This window comes from Castanea sativa, chromosome 12, assembly GCF_040712315.1.
Source record: "Castanea sativa cultivar Marrone di Chiusa Pesio chromosome 12, ASM4071231v1".
NCBI classification, from domain to species: Eukaryota; Viridiplantae; Streptophyta; class Magnoliopsida; order Fagales; family Fagaceae; genus Castanea; species Castanea sativa.
This window is the reverse complement of record NC_134024.1, coordinates 23,429,995-23,447,530: the sequence shown is the minus strand read 5'-3', so window position 1 is coordinate 23,447,530 and position 17,536 is coordinate 23,429,995. Positions and strand designations below refer to the sequence as shown.

General features: G+C 36.6%; 2 protein-coding genes across 2 annotated transcripts; one reads left to right on the top strand and one right to left on the bottom strand.

Moving 5' to 3' along the window:
• The first annotated feature begins 10,080 nt into the window (after positions 1-10,080).
• LOC142621290 (cell division cycle 20.5, cofactor of APC complex-like) lies at positions 10,081-14,412 on the top strand. The gene is made up of 8 exons (XM_075794611.1): positions 10,081-10,309; positions 10,425-10,523; positions 10,968-11,159; positions 12,435-12,701; positions 12,799-12,901; positions 13,016-13,332; positions 13,600-13,761; positions 14,129-14,412. Exons 1-8 carry the CDS (start codon positions 10,235-10,237, stop codon positions 14,270-14,272), a joined length of 1,359 nt encoding a protein of 452 aa, XP_075650726.1. The 5' UTR covers positions 10,081-10,234; the 3' UTR covers positions 14,273-14,412.
• A 1,132-nt stretch (positions 14,413-15,544) lies between these two features.
• On the bottom strand, positions 15,545-17,160 carry LOC142619145 (histone-lysine N-methyltransferase, H3 lysine-9 specific SUVH5-like). Its single transcript, XM_075792219.1, has 2 exons — positions 17,052-17,160; positions 15,545-16,850 (listed from the first exon to the last, which is right to left on the bottom strand). The coding sequence occupies exon 2, from the start codon at positions 16,802-16,804 to the stop codon at positions 15,746-15,748; it is 1,059 nt and encodes a 352-aa protein (XP_075648334.1). The 5' UTR covers positions 16,805-16,850; positions 17,052-17,160; the 3' UTR covers positions 15,545-15,745.
• Between the last annotated feature and the right edge of the window lie 376 nt (positions 17,161-17,536).

Sequence of the window (17,536 nt, the reverse complement as noted above, 5' to 3'; positions counted from 1 at the left end):
TTTCCTCTCATCACATAACTTCAACAAGAAGGGAGAAGCAGGTGCTTGCCCTTCTAGATTTTATATGGTTTGTGGTTTGAAATTTTGTTCAATTGCTGATCTCACTTTTTTTTTAGTTTGCTTAAAACAAGTGAGGGAAAGGGGGATTCGAATCTAGGTTCTCCTCGTAAAAGAGACCGAGCATATTCATTGAGCCACAAAGCTCTTGGTTGATAATCTCACATTTGGTTAAATTTCCATGATGACATCAATGAGTAATCTGCAGGGTGTTTGGGTTATAGAGACTAGTTACAAAGATTTTATTTTTTACTTTTATAATTTGTAAACTCCTTATATAGTATAAATTGCCTTAACTGGCCTGCAGTGGTTTTTCTTTTGGAGATGTTTTTTCTACTTTATCATTTGGTGCATTGCCAATTTGTGGTTAATAATCACAATCTTGCGGAAGACAAAATTGAGATAAATTGATAATTAATCAATAATTTCGGTGGATTTTCAACTAAAGGATCTAAAAAGATTTCAACCATGAATTTAAAATATGGGATAAATATTGCCACCAGTCATTTCAAATCAATTGTTGTCAAATAGGGAAGTTTATTGATATGCTAAGGTTAAAATTTGTATCTTATTTAAAATTTACAAGAAAAAGAAAAAGAAAAAGAAAAAGAAAAAAAAGAAACAAAAGCAGAGAGTTAAGGCGTGACGTGTAGGAAATTATTTGATTTGAGAAAAAAAGCTCGGTGGTTTAGTTGTTTCAAATGTTAGATCTGTTCAGTGGGGCTCATGGAACCTTTGGAAGTGGAATGCCAAAGGATGATCAGAGTCTTTGATGACAATGGAGATGGACGAATTGATTTCAAAGAATTTGTCAAACTTGTGGAGCACAGCTTCTGCTAAATGACACTCCCAAGTCCCAACTCTCAAGCCCTCTTCTTCTCGCATTAACGGTGAATCCCACCGTAAATTTAAATAATGACATTCAGTATTACGTTAGAAAAGCGAGTTTTACTCACCGAATATTGAATTTAGACCATAATTTTCACCAAGCACTTATAATTCTTGCAAACACTAATACAAGTACATCTTTTCATAACATACCAACAACGAACAACAGGGAAAAAATGAGCAAGTGATTTCCTATAAACTTAGCCAAAAGTAATGAACAATTCATCTTTAGATTTGCAAAAGGTGCACGTACAATAGGATCATTTTCCCTCACGATCAACAACATTTTGTATAGCACAAAATGTGTAGACATCAACAACAACGTTGAATGTTCGTAGGTAGAAATTTTTGGAAGTCATCATTGCTTGAATCTGAGAAGTCTGAAATGTCACTTTCATCATCTAACGCAGTAATTTCATTAATAGACTTCATGGCTCGCTCTTGCGCCTTCCCCTTTAGATGCTTCCTAGCTTTTTGGACTGCATGAAAACGGTCTAACCGCCTTTGCATTTGATTGTTCTCTTGTTCAAGGCGAGCAAGTATGTTGGCAGGCTCATCTCTAGGTAACTCGGCTGAGCGTGCCTTAGGAACTCGTAACCCGTGCCATCGACAATACACCTCCAACTCACACCTCTTCTCGTATAGGGTTGACCATGGTGGTTCTGCTACGATGAACTCCATTGCGGTGGTATCTGTACTTAGTTTTGTAGGTTTGCCGACCATGATGTGGCCAACGCTTCCAAGACTCTCGTACGTGTATATTGGCATATTAACGAAATCTCTCTTCTTTCCAACCCATTTCCCTCCATAGTGGTCTGTGTATGTTTGTAGTTGTTGATCTCGCCGGAGCTTGTGATAATTCATTTGTTGAAGTAGATTGAAACTTGTTTCTACGTGTACGAGATGATGTTGAGGCGTTGCGACTCATAGCTTACTCAACCTACAAAGTTAGTGGTGTAGGAATAAGAAAAGAATTGTGGTACATTTATAACCTCATTCCACTGTGTATTCAATAATAAAATTTAACATATTCAGTGCTTGTCATGTCAATACAAGCCGGAAAACCACGATACGAATTTTTTGTTCAAATGTTCCCAATGTTATAGTGAGATTCTCTTATTCTGGCGTAGTTGCAGTGTATCGCCATGACTATTCAGCTGAACAAGTATTCATGTGAAGAGTATTTAGCATGCTTGTGTTTCATCTGACATGAACTTGACAAGACAATACCGAGTTGTGTTAAATGCATCATAAACTTTTCAGGGGTCTTCTGCATCCTTGAAAACAGTGCATTGCAAAATGATGCAGATCTGTGTATTGACGTGAGTGTGAATGATATGACTAGATAGGGTTCAACAGTGCCGAGCTATTGAGCAGCACATGTAGCACTATGAATATCAGTGTAGCAATAGTGGACAGCTGACCCCCAAACTCGAGAATTTGTTTTAATAAATTTAGATTTTGAATAAGGGCTCTCAACCTAAACTTGTTGTCTCCAATTATATATGTAAGCACACAAAGATGGATCGAAACTGACCAAAATGGAACAAAGTGGACTGAATGGACCAAATTAGACCAAATCAGACCAAATCAGACCAAATTAGACCAAATCAGACCAAATAAGACCAAATCAGACCAAATCAGACCAAATCAAACCAAATTAGACCAAATTAGACCAAAATAGACCAAATCAGACCAAAATAGACCAAATCAGACCAAACTAGACCAAATTAGACCAAATGGACCGATTTTATTTTCCACTACAACTCGAGTATTAAAGAATCAAGATTGCCAAAGAACTCGAGTCTCTAAAACTCGATTTTCACTGGAAAAATTTTTTTTTTTTTCCAGCAAAAGCATGCTCTGTTTCAGGTAGAGAGGCATGCCCTGTTTCAAAAAAATTTGCCCAGTGGAACTCGAGTCTCTAAAACTCGATTTTCACTGGGCAAATTTTTTTTTTTTTCCAGCAGAAGCATGCTCTGTTTCAGGCAGAGACGCATGCCATGTTTCAAAAAAATTTGCCCAGTGGAACTCGAGTCTCTAAAACTCGATTTTCACTGGGCAAATTTTTTTTTTTCCAGCAGAAGCATGCTCTGTTTCAGGCAGAGAGCAATGCTCTGTTTTAGTGAATATAGCCCAGTGGAACTCGAGTCTCTAAAACTCGATTTTCACTGGGCAAATTTTTTTTTCCCAGCAGAAGCATGCTCTGTTTCAGGCAGAGAGCAATGCTCTGTTTTAGTGAATATAGCCCAGTGGAACTCGAGTCTCTAAAACTCGATTTTCACTGGGCAATTTTTTTTTTTCCCAGCAGAAAATGCTCTGTTTCAAGCATAGTATTACAATGTAAATGCACTCAAATCACAACAAAAGTCATTCTCAATATATCACCATTTTAAACATGTCCAACCACGCTTAATTTGCAATTCTAACCATACTACTCAAATCAAAATCTTCATAGAGGTACATTGGATAGAGAATTACAAGTACATTCAACAACAATCAAAAAGTTCACGTAGAGCCAATACAACGTAGTCACTTTTCCTAAGATCAGCGGTCCGCATGACAAAAATGTCGTCCATGGAAGGATGCCTGAAAAACGTAGAGTATTTACGTTAGGAGACAAGATAGTAAACATTAGGTAAACATCGAATGAACAACAATTATTTAACCGATGCATAACTTTTTGCCAACGTACCTAGTGTGGAACATGGCCGCTTGTGGAAGCACCACGGGACTGCGGACATTTTCTGCGGTTATGCCCGGAAGCATGACACAGTCCACATGTCTGCTTGGGTTGACTCTCTATCAAATCTGCGTCCTCCCTCCGCCATCCCGGTTCTTGATCCTTATTCCTCACTCCATCCATCTCATTCCTTATTTGTGACTTCACCGGTCGACCTTTGGCCCGCAACAATGCCGGATTAGGCAACCACTTTGGCCCCATGGGATCCCTCCATAATGACTGTGACTTAGGAACCACAAATGCATGCTCATAAGTGTTAATGGCATGGTTCAAACCATAACATGGGTGAATATACGTGGTCGAATCAATATGTAAATAGTCACATACTCTAATTGCATGTGAACACGGGATCCCTATATTTTGCCATTTCCCACAACTGCATGTTTTTTCCCGTAACCGAACTTTGTAACTGTGGTTTCCCCCTCCTGTGCTACACATGTTGAGTTGGGTAACTACTTGAAATATCAGCTCTTCATTGCTAAATGGCTTGAGATAGTGTTTCTCAGATTTACACTTATTTCCATCCCACGTGGATAAGGCATATTCACTCCATTTCTTACCCTCTGACAACTCATAATGGTATTCTTTGTGCCGGTCGTGGAAATATTGAACAAGTTTGTTCCAAGTGAACTCAACCAACGCGGCAATAGGAAGGCCCCGTGCACCTTTCAGCACACCATTGAAACACTCTGATATATTGGTTTTCATTGCTCCAAAACGTCTCCCACCATCGTATGACTGGGTCCACATGTCCACATCCTCGCTCATTAGGTATGTGTATGGAAGATAATCTTGATTCTTTTCCTTACCATCCCTCCCCGTCACCTTCTTCTTCTTCCTAATGGCCTCAATTTCCACCTGCTTAATGGAGTCCATTATGGTAGCAAATTTAACTACCTGACTAGCATATCCCGCTTTCAACGCCGCTGACTTTAGAGTCAAGTTCTGAAAATGGGTGTTGAAGTTGCTAGCAACATGTCGAAGACAATATTTATGAAATACCCCTACTTTTCCATCATCCCTTCTAGGCCAGTTTGCAATGGCGTTTTTGATACCGAGATGTCGGTCAGAAATTATGCAAATGCCGTCGTCAGGTATCAGGTGGCCAATCGTTTCTCTGAGGCATCGTAAAAACCACCTCCAACTGGACCCTGACTCACAATCCACAACAGAAAAGGCGAGAGGGAATACCTTGTTGTTAGCATCGGTTGCCATTGCGACCAACAACTTTCCCTGATATTTACCATACAGATGGGTCCCATCAATACTGATAACCGGCTTGCAGTATTTGAATCCTGATATGCATGGACCGAAAGACCAAAACACATAATGCAACAATACGGTGTGATCTTCATCGGTGGGTGTGACACGATAGCAAACAGGCTAGTAGGGTCCAGATCAATATACGCCATTAGCAACTTTTGCAGCCTTTGGTAAGATTCTTCCCAATCTCCAAACATAAGCGCAATCGCCTTTTGTTTCGCATCCCATACCTTGTAGTAAGAAGGCTTATGGCCATTATATTTCGCCTCTATCAGAGATCTGAGATGCTTAATTTGAGTAGTTTGATCCTCACGTAACTTGTTATGGATTTCTGCTGCAATAAAATTACAACTCATCATTCTACCATCATTTCACACCCCAGTCGGCATACACGTGTGAGGACCCACATACACGGTGACCATCCATAGATTTTGGAGCTCGGGCTTCATAACTGCATAGACATACCACTTGCATGACTCATGCACGCATTTCGCACAAAAATTTTTCCTCGTCGACCTAGTGATCTTAAAGTGTTTGTTTTCCTTGAGGGTACAAATTTTTAATACGCGCTTCACCTCCACTTTACTGGCAAAAGTCAACCCTTTGCACAAATTCATCCCCTCTCTCCAAGTAGACACAAATGGCACCTCAATATGCGAAGGATCAATCATATTTTCCCAAGTATTTGCAGAGAATGACAACGCAGGAGGTGCGTAGGCAGGGATTGTGTTTGTAATGTTTTGGACACTAATAACATTGTCTGCATCAGGTTCACCACCGTCCAATGTCTCATCGTCATCAATGTCCCTCTCAAAGTCCCCAAAATCCCGAAAGTCCCCTCTCTCAATCATGTCTTCATAGTCATCTTTATCGGCAAAATCTTCACCGTTAATGGCAAGATTCTCATCAACATAGTCGTCATCATCATCGTCATCATCATTGTTAACTACAGTAGTCTCATCAACATAGTCGTCGCCGTCATCATCATCGTCATCATCATTGTTAACGGCAGTAGTCTCATCAACATAGTCGTCGTCATCATCATCATCATCATCTCCATCAGCATGAACATCATCATCCTCTACATGTGTAGAATACTCATATTGAGCATCCGGAATCGCAACTTGTAAGCTTGTGGTTGTTTGTTGGATATCCTCTTGCCATACTGCAAGCGGCTCCAACTGTATGTACAACTCAATGTTACTTACTTCAGCTATATTCTCCAACTTGTCAAACATGATCTTCACATGTTTGTCTTTTTCTATCAGCATATACTTGTAATTAATCCGATGCTTCATGATTTCATTTGGCATACGATAAGTAATTTGCATGTTGTATGCATTAGGATTCTTACACAACTCTTCCATGACAAATATCTTCAATTCATCAAGGGTTTTCAACCTACGATCAACTTCGGCATAATAGGTTTTCATACCCGGCCCCTCAAATGGCAATCCCTTGTTCGCATTGGGATTCTTAAGCGAACCACCATGGTATATGATTATAATAATATCAGGCATTGTGAACCTGTTCAAGTCAAGTCCTATGTTAGTTAAATCACATAGTCGTAAAGTGAGGGAAAAAAGTAATGCAATCTTGCCAATGAACATATTCAAGCCAGGTTATAGAGTGCCCATTAATATCTAAAGGCCAAGACGTAAACCTTCTAATCCTAGTGGATGGAGAGACGGAATTATCTATTACTCCATTGTGTGGTGACCTATAATGCCTAAAAGGGTTCTGAAAGAACTAGGTGGGTAGAGGAGCATGATTACATACCCATTCACTACATTCATTCACTACCCATTTCATACCCAAACCAATGATAAATAAAGTCAAAAAAACTTGAAAGATCATGATAAAAATAAAAGCCTAGAAATGATGAATAAAATTTTGATAATTATATACCCATTCCCATTCATTACATTCATTCACTACCCATTTCATACCCAAACCAATGATAAATAAAGTCAAAGAAATTTGTAAGATCATGATAAAAATAAAAACCTAGAAATGATGAATAAAATTTTGATAATTACATACCCATTCCCATTCATTACATTCATTCACTACCCATTTCATACCCAAACCAATGATAAATAAAGTCAAAGAAATTTGTAAGATCATGATAAAAATAAAATGATGAATAAAATTTTGATAACAAAAACTATACAAATAAATACTCAAAAAATTAACACTAACAAAACAAAGTTCTATAATTCACAATATTGATAAATTAACTAAGTTATGTTAACTATCTACAAAATAAATGGTAAAACTCTTTAACCCACACCCATAGACAACATACCCAACTACAATGACAATCAAATTATGCAAACCCTTACCTTAGATATGAATTTCTGAGAGGGAAGAGCAGTGAGAGTGGACAATGTAGTTTTGTGAGAGTGAGTGGTGTAAGAGAGTTATGGTGTGAGAGAGTTATGGGTGAGTGAGAGTTAGTGAGGGTGAGTGAGTGAGAGTTAGTGAGGCTGAGAGCTCTGTTTTAGGTTTTCTCTGTGTGTTACTGAGGGTGAGTCTCTGTGAGAGAGTTAATGAAACGGGCTGAGTTTTAAATAAACAGTCCAAAGGAAATCGAGTCTATAAGACTCGAGTTACTTTCATAAAACTCGAGTCTCTAAGACTCGAGTTCCATGCGTATAAAAAACATAATTTAAAATAAGATATAGTAAAACTCGAGTTTTATAAACTCGAGTTTAATAGGACTTAAAACGAGTTTTAGAAACTCGAGATCCAGGTGGCATGTTGTCCACCTCAGCAAGCCCAAAGCGAGCATAAAGCGAGTTTTTGAAACTCGATTTATTATGTAAATCTCGAGTTTCAAAAACTCGAGTTGCTATTTTCCTTTATAGTTTCAAACAATGCCTAACTTACTATATTCATGCCATCCACACCACTAATCTGCACATTCCCCCTAATACTAAACCTAATACAATAAAATCCCACAAAATACAAGGAACAAATTAAAGCAAATACAACATATTTTGTCATAGAATAAAGGCAACATAAAACATAGTTGTAAATCACAACATAGTAGGAAACATGTTTTTTGTTGAGTATTATTCCTTTGGAAATAGGTATCTCACTAGTCTATAGTCTTCCCTGCTAAAACTGTTTTAAGTATTTTTTCCAGATATTTTTCTGGATCCAAAACATATTTTGGTTTTGTTCATCATATATGGAAAATTACTGGCTAATAATACATCATCTACACAAAACTTTTAGTTTATCTTTATACCTCCATTTATTAAAACAGTGGCCTAGAGGGCTCATTTTGAATTTTAATTCTATTTCTAATATCGCCTAATGGAATGTTAAATATCATTACCTCGAAAATTGTTTTATGCATACAAAGAATTTTTTTTCTTTTTCAACCTGTAGACTTTGTCTTGATGTCCCTTTACCTAAAGTAGAACTACTTAATCCATATAGATATCTTCCTTTAATTATTCTTCTTTTTTTTCTTTTTTTCTTTTTTTTTTGAGAATCAATTCTTCATTAATTGAGAAACGTCGTTTTGACATCTAACTGATGCAATTTCAAATTTAGTCTGGCTACAACAAATATTATTCTAGAAACTTAGGAAATCTTTACCATGAATGAATATGTATCAACAAAGTCTACACCAGGTTGTTAAGTGAATCGTTTTGACACTAACCTTCCGTTATATTTTTTCCAGACTTCTGTCAACTTTATATTTCTTTTTAAGGACCAATTTACACGTAAATTTTTTAATACCAACTAATATTTTTTTATTACAACTAAATGACACAAAAACATTTTGTTAGTCATGTTAGCAATTTTTGTCATTTATGTGATAGTAAAGGATGAGAATGAAACATGGTTTAAAAGAATGACTAAAATGAAACACTAAATTTATTAAGGTCCAAAAATTTTAAATAAAAAAACCCCCAAAAATTTGAGAACTAAAAACATATTTAAAGCTATATTATACATGAATGGTCCATAAATCAAATACCGACCCAAGGCCAAGGCCCACGTAAGTTAGACCCATCCAAGTCGTACCGAACAAGTGATGAAGGGTTCGAGCATGGTATAGTACAAACCGAGCTAAGGCATCACTGAGAACGTCACATAATACTTTGGGGATATCTGTTAGCCAAGCATAGATTTAGAGGTTGGCGCAAGTTCCAACGGGATCAATTCAAAAATGTGCGATGAGTCCCATCCAATCAGAAATAGAGGTCAAAATAGGGCCCACCTTTTTGGGAAAAACCACCACTCATGATGGCAAACCCACTAAAGGAAGGCTATAAAAAGGGGAAGAGATGGTGTGAGGGAGGGTTGGAAAATCTGAGAGAGAGAGAGAGTGATACACGAGAGGCAACGAGAGAGAGAAATAGCTAAAGAAAAGGAACTTTGGTACGTAGGCCAACTCCACGGGAAACACATAAAGGGGGATAAGGTTCAAGTTGGGTCACAAACTCCTTCATTTGGGTTGTTAAGTTAGCCTTAAAGGGGTTTACCCATAGTAGAAAACTATTTACCCACTCTAAACAAATAAATTGAGAGCAGAACCTCAAAGGCCACCAAGTACTTTGGGCTGGGGCGGCATAATACAAAAAGCACCTCATAAATCTCATAAGATCTTGGGAACTACTAGATCAATCCCTTATAATATATGGGAAGTATATATGATAATGCTTAATTTGGGGTTTTTTTTAGGGGGGGGGGGGGAGTGGAGGAGTGATAGCAACGAGGTATGATAGGGTCATATCATGGGAGCCTCATCGCCATCCCATTCCCATCTTCATGGCGAGGAACACCCGTACACAAGGTTGGAGCAAGGAAATCAAGGTAGAGTGTAGGATGGAGATATTTTGCATCTTGAATCAGGTGGCTCTATCACTAATGAGATAAACGTGAGGAAGAGAATTAAAGAGAATAACCACAATGAGATTGGAGAGAGAAACAAATTATACGGTCTTCATAATGGATCATATCGCTTGTCCACAATTCTACTAAAAGACTGTCACTTGTTTAAACTGATAAGTCAGTTTAGGACGGGTAAGCACGAACGGAACTGACCAATCAACCCAACACAAAAATACTATTGGCGGGAGATAGATGTACCTTACCACAAACCAACTAACAAGTAATAACGGTTGAGTTTCTTCCTGTAGAAATACTAATTGGCGGGAGATAGATAAACCTTAGCAAAAACCCAAACCCGAAGCCCCTTGTTGTCCTCGGTTAACTTTCTTCGTCTTCGTCTTCTTCTTCTTAGCAAATTGCAACCAAAACATGTGGGAACTTCAAGCAGATTGGTACTCCCCGACTCGCCTCCTCAGCGACCCCACCACCCAATACGACTTTCCGGTACACTCTCACTCTACTACTTACAAATCAAACCACAACCCTTTTTTTTCTTTTTCTTTGTTTCTTTACCATTTCCTAAATTGAATTTATCTTCTTTCTTTGGTATTTTGTGAAGGGAGACCGGTTCATACCGAATAGGAGTTTGATGGATCTTGATCAAGCCCACTGTTTGTTGACAACCACCACCAAGAAAGTTTTCAATCCCAACTTTAATGTACGTTTCATCATTCTTCACACTGCTTTCTTGCTTTTTCTTTTCTTAAATGTGTGAACTGAAAATGTTACCGGGGGTTTTTTTTTTTTTTTTTTTTTGAGTTATTCACGTTCTTGGATGCTATGTTTGCATATGAAATTAGTATTTTGTGATTGACTGCTTAGGTAGTTATATGGGTTTTCTATTTCTATTGAATTTGTTTTCTTGAAGTTGATGAACGGATGAGTTAGATTCAAGGGTCTTTTCATGTTTGTGACACAAAATTTATAGAATATCTTGACAACTTCAATTGGGTATCCAAGTTCTTGGGAGTTATTGGGTTTGGCTTGAAGATTCTCCTTGAAATTTGAATTGGGTAATTGATGAACTTGTTGCAATTTAGAAAGTGGGAATCTTTTTTTCTTTTTTCTTTTTTGGTAATCTCTATTCATTTCTGTGAGGCAGGAAGTATACCGACAGAAATTGGAGGATAAGCTGACCTTGGATTCAGAAGGGAGACCGTTTAGAATGTTGGTTTTCAGGGGAAGCCCAAAATCAAGTAGAAGATCGATTCGCCATATTGATGAGATGCAACGGCAAGAGGTTGAGGCATTGGATTATAGTACAAAGCAGTATCAATTTCGGAAACTGCCCAATGTAATCATTTTATTGTTCTTTTCTTATTTTCTTCTAATTTCTCTGTGGTTTTGAGGATATTTTATGAGTTTGAATGCATACCTTCATATTAATTCATGTATATTTCTGTTTATGCTTATATATATGTTCATTTAGATTTTTATTAAAAGGACATGCTTAGAGTTCTTAGCACCATGAAGGCGAAGAGATAACTGCAAATGATAGTGCTTTTGGACAATCATGATAGTGCTTTTAATTCTGTGGCCTTTATTTAGAGTTATAGGACCAAATCAGGGCCTGTTTGGTATTTATCATGACATTATTCAAATTCTCTGACTTGCTTTGGTGTTTCAGACACGATAGAGAACTGCATATTCGATATAGTGTTGTCTGCAATGTAAATCATTTTAGCTTCTTTAGGATTAAATTAAATTTTAGGATGTGATTTAAGGGGTGTTTTATTGTTGAATCTTTCTATGTACAGAATTTTATAGAACTGAGACCATTGCACATCGAATATCACATGTGAAGTTGAGAGTTAAGAAACTAGGTACAGATGAGGTTGTTGATCAAACAAACACGAAACATAGGAAGCAGTCAAATGACACATGAACTTTGAGGAAGTTTGTACCTGACTGAAATTTATTTTGGTTTGATAATTGGCTTTAATGGAGCCTTAGTGGTTATTTTTGGGAAGCAGGTTTTGTGAGGTGGTGGATAGAAATGCCAAGATGGCTAAATAATACAAGTGATTCCATCTAGATATTTCCAATTGCTGCTGATCAACTGTTCAGTATGTGGCCACTGGTTAAGAGTTAAGACACTATATTCAATGGGTTGTGAAGTCAAAATCTTTTTGATTCCATAAAAGAAATGTCAGTTTTCTGCTAAGTGGACAGTCAGGATAAGAGGGGTGAAGTTTCTTGGAGGCATTTGATTTTAGGAAAGTATTAGATTCAAATTGCCACTTTCATTCTCTGGCTTGCAATGTGGGGGAGGCGACAAACTCAAGATCTGCCCTTGTGGAAGGGATTGCACAGATCATTCTGCTCGTCATTCGGAATTTTATGGAGAACTGGCAGCCCTTAATTTTGACAGTCTAGGGTACTTTCATGAAGCCATATATGTAGATGTATGCTAAGCTGGACAATCAGATATGCGGCTTCCCTCCTGGGCTTCATGAAAGTGTGCTGTGCCCTTGTTCAGATTCATGTTTGTAAAGGCTGCATATTTACTCCATTCATTATTTACATTTTACACTGTTCATTCACAGGTAACTTATATTTTTGTTTGCAGAGAGAAACTAGGATTCTTGATGCTCCAAACATAAAAAATGACTACTACTTGAATGTCATGGATTGGGGGAGAAACAACATTCTTGCCATTGCTCTGGGCTCAGAATTATACCTGTGGAAGTCAGAGAACGGAGATGTACAAAAGTTGTTGCAAGTCGGTGCCGATGATTACCCTACAAGTGTGGCATGGTCTGGGGACGCCAAGACACTGGCAGTTGGGTATATAAATTCCAAACTTCAAATCTGGGATGCTGAGACCTCTAAACTTGTAAAGCACTATCTGTGTATGTTTTCTGCCTTTCTTGAAATATTATTCAATTGTTTTGGATTTAAAGGTTCAGATTACTTGTATGCTTAACCCACAGATTAGAAGCCTAGAAGGTCATAATGGCAGAGTAGCAGCCACTGGATGGAATGGTCACATTTTAACATCAGGAAGTGAGGACAAATCCATCATTAATCATGATGGTAATTTGATTATATGTTATTACCTTTATTTATTCTGTTCTGAGAGTAATAAATAATTGATAGAATGAGATAATTTATATGTTTATGATCTGGCATACATGTTTTATTTGGCAGTTCGAGCCCCAAACAATTTGATTTCCTGTATAAAACTACATACTGAAGAAGTGTGTGGCTTGAAATGGTCAAGTAGAGGCAATACATTGGCAAGTGGAGGCAATGAAAATCTCATATACATATGGGAAGCTTCCAAAATGAGTTCATCCAATTTCTTGTATCGTTTCAATGACCACTGCGCTGCAGTCAAGGCCCTTGCGTGGTGCCCATATCAGTCTGATGTACTTGCCTCTGGAGGAGGCACAAAAGATGGTTGTATTAAGATATGGAATACACAGAAGGGGACCTGTATTAACAGCATAGATACCAAAGCTCAGGCAAGTTATAGAATTTGCTCCTGTTTTAATTAGTTTTCCATAGTATCTACAATTTTCTAATTAGTCAACAGATGGTGTTAATCAGTTAAAAGGAATGAATGCATTATACCAAAATGTATAGTGGTTTGAACTCAGGCTATATGCTCTTATACCATGACAAACTACTCTTCATCTCAAAAGCATAAACTGATATGAATTATGAACTATGAACTAATGAATTTAATCATTTAACTATTATTCTAACACCCTTTGGTGTTATTTATCTAGATTTGTGGACTTGAGTGGAATAGGCATCACAAAGAGATCTTGAGTGGCCATGGCTTCGGCACAAGTGAGCATCGGAACCAGCTATGCTTATGGAGGTATCCGTCCATGACTAAAGTAGGAGATTTCAGGCGCCATGCATCCAGAGTCCTCCACCTCTGCCAGGTTTGACCCTATATGAGTTCCAAGTTAAAAATTTATTCTCAGAGAATTTGAATGGCTCTATTTGTGCTTTATATAGCATCTAGTGTACGGACTCCATTACTAAAAATGGGGCAGTTCAAGAATGGCTGCCATCATTCTAATTAGTTTGAATGAAGTAAAAATTCCTAAATATGACTAATCTATTTATTATGGTGCTGTCTCCAACTCATTTAAGTGGCCCTATGCAAGATGACATATTTGTGCATTAGATACCATACAAGGTATGAATGAGGCTGTTAGAATTTCATAGAACAGCCAAACGGGCAGGTAGACTATAGAGTGTATCTTTAAAAGACATGAAATTAGTTCCTTTGCTGATTTAATGCAGAGCCCTGATGGTATAACTGTGGTATCAGCTGGGGCGGATGAGACTCTTCGCTTTTGGGAGGTTTTTGGACCGCCTAGTCTTGACAATTCAAGAATCTCAGATCTGGACAGTTTTTTGTCTCTGAAGACATCCCCATTAAGATGATGGGAACTGAAACAATTGGTTTCCTCATGCTTGGTTCTGTCTCTTTCTGTTATTTACATTTAATTATTGTACAAAAGAGCATCATGATCTTTAACTCCTTTTTTTTAACAAAAAAAGCACATTGATCTTTATAGTTCCTTTACAAGTTACAACATGTATATTGTACTATTACTGTTATGTAAATGAGAAGATGAAAGCACAAAAAAATTTGTTGAAGAAAAATCTAGTCAATTCTGCTTATTGTGCAAAAATTTGTTACAAAATATTTCATTTATTTTCCTCTTTTTCGTACTTAATGCTAATTTGTCAATAATCCCATTAGCATGTTTGTTTAATAGAAAATCTTGGCAGAGAATGCATACAAATGACTAATTTAATGGTTCTGATCTGGGTTTGAGGCAGTAACTATTGAAACTCTGAGATCTGATGGGTTATGTCCAGCCTGTTTTGGTTGAAATCCTACTGCTTAAAAATTTCTTTCTTTTTCGTGTTCTATGCAGTCCAAGTTGTGGTCCATCTTGGTGTTGAGATGTATTTTCTTGTGGTTTGAATTATTATTGTATTAATTCACAAAAATGTAGAACTGAGTTCTTTGGTATACCGAGAGAATGTTATGCCAGGATTAGCCCTTGCAATATTCTATTTAGGGTGCGTTTAGATACCACCTATTTTGCTAAAAACTGAAAATAATAAAAAAATTATTTCTGAATACTGTTCACACCAAAAACACTGTTTATTTGCGTGCTAGATAAATATATATATATATATGTATAAATAAAAAGGCTGAAACGCAAAACGCATCTGCACTAAATGCAATCCAAATGCTCACTTTCATTTTAACACCCTTTATAGAGTGCTTAAAATCCTATTAATTTATTATGAAATGGGTGAATAGGATTTTGCCATATATCAATAACTTATAAATACCAAAATAGAGTTAATAATTGTTTTTTAAAATTATCTTTTTCAATTCTCCATCAAATGTTTCTAAAAATGGATGACTTACCATGTGCCTTAAAGCATACATTAACCGGACCCATATCCAATATGACATTCATTTTACACACTAGAGTAAGACTTGCCCTTATCTGGATTTTACTACTTTGGTTTTAGGGAAGAGTTCAAGAAATTTCTGAATAGATTTCAGAATTTGCGATGGTAACATTACCACCATCACTTGGCTACAATAGGTGGCTTGCAATCTATGAGATACGAGCCAATATTTTTCAAAACTGCAGTATGTCCTTGGTCTAATTTACTTTGAATCTTTGATGGTAGAATCCTAATGGTATTATTTTGTTCAAAGTTTCCATAATAATCCTTTCTATTTTCCCCAAACATCCCACGATATCCAAGCATTGACAAGAGTTTAACAGCATTTATTAAAAACCTAAAGAAAGCACTTCAATTGCATAAAGCTATGTCTACAAAACAAAGAAAATCTTAACTGATTCTAAAAATAAATAAAAACTTCTACATAGTATGCTTCAGTTGCCCAGGAGTCCTTCTTAACTCGAACTTGAATACAAGTTTACCAAATGCTCCTCTTTCTTGCATGCATTTATCCACAAGATACAAGCCATCATAGATGTATACTACGGTTTTTGAAGCCTTGGAAACTTCAGAGCCGCGAATTACCCTTACAGGAGTTCTAGCTTCCATGCTATTCTTCAAAGCAAGGTTTCCACGTTCAAGCTTCTGATCTTTTGGCTCACTTCTTCCAACACTTGGATTCCCACCTTGACCTGAATAAATCAAGACCTCAGATGATATAATGTCATTGACATAACGACCGGAAGCAACAATACTCGTCGCCAATTTTTGTCCACCCTTCACCATGTAATCAATTCCACCTTGAAACTGACGATGAAGGCCAATTACATTCAGTTCAGTTGCACACTCAAACTTGTCACCAACTTCAACTCCAGGAACAGCTCCTATCCGTTTGTCTACGTTAACCCATTTTCGCTCCCATCGTAGATCTATTGCTGCTGCTATATAAGCAAGCCTGGTTGCCCCATTTTTTATTCCTGACTTTGCTTTCAATTCTGCCATGCGCTTGCTCAATAACTCTCTGAATAGAATTAAAGACTCCTCCACTTTCTTGCGATTATCAATAGGTTTCAAATACTTAGACACAACACTTCGTTTTTTATTCACAAAATCCTCATTTTCTTTATTTCTACACATCATGTTAGTTCTTTTGGAAGTTCCACCACATTTATCATCTGAAAAAACCAAAGGTTTTGTTTCTTCCATGGACTTCCTCTTAACTAAAACCCTGGTGTTAGACTTAGAAGAAGCAGAATCTGATGGACCAAAGCCAGGAGGGAAATCCCTTTTAACAGGGAAGTCCCTCAAAACTCTAGGCTTTTTGTGCATCGCCTTAACACTGCTACTAGGAACATCAAGCTTATTAGATTCAGCATCACTTTTAGCACCCATTACAGTCACATCACACACTCTATTAGAGTTGGAAGAAGATACAAAACCTCGTTGTTTTGTAGATGTAGATGAATTAAACAAACCCATTATTGGTTATTGTTTGATTTTTCAAAAAAAAAAATTGAAGAAACACCTATTTAGAAAAGCAGAAGAAAGAACCATGTATCAGACAAAGATTCATATATATATCCATAACATGGTAAAGCATGTTTAATAGAAATACTAGTACACAACAAACATATCACATAATCACAGAAAGAAATCTCTATATAGACGAAATATTAAAACTATAAACACATAAAAATCTATATATTAAGAGAGAATAAACACTTACAAGAAATTAACTTGTTCAATGCCCAAGTCCACTTACTTGCCACTTCACAGAGCGAGTGAGTAGGCAAGGGAAAGTGAAGAAGTGGAACCTTTAACGGACATGAATATATATGGGGAAAAAGTTTCTCACCTATAACGGACAAGAATATATATCTAGAAAACCTTTTAAATTTATTAAATATTTTTATATTAAGTGTAAAATTTAAAAATTTAACTATTGAATTGTATATTCTTATTATATTATTTATACTTACAAAATTTTATGAAAATTAAAAATTAATTGCTATGTCATCAAATATACGTTAAAATTTTAAGTTTTTGTAATTTAAAATTGTGTATAAAAAATAAATTCATCGATCAAACAGTAAATAAAATTCGATTTAAATGAAATTTGATATGCAAATTAAGAACATAAAGAACATAAAATTCAATGATTAGATTTTTAAAATTAACACCTAAAAAAAATTTAAAAAAAATTTAAAAAAT

Bases quoted from the DNA above. Each gene is read 5' to 3' on its own strand.
- LOC142621290 (XM_075794611.1), top strand. From the start codon at position 10,235: ATGTGGGAACTTCAAGCAGATTGGTACTCCCCGACTCGCCTCCTCAGC. The intron at 10,524-10,967 runs GTACGTTTCATC...TCTGTGAGGCAG, and splicing joins TTTTCAATCCCAACTTTAAT to GAAGTATACCGACAGAAATT. The intron at 12,702-12,798 runs GTAAAGCACTAT...CTTAACCCACAG, and splicing joins ATGCTGAGACCTCTAAACTT to ATTAGAAGCCTAGAAGGTCA.
- LOC142619145 (XM_075792219.1), bottom strand. From the start codon at position 16,804: ATGGGTTTGTTTAATTCATCTACATCTACAAAACAACGAGGTTTTGTA.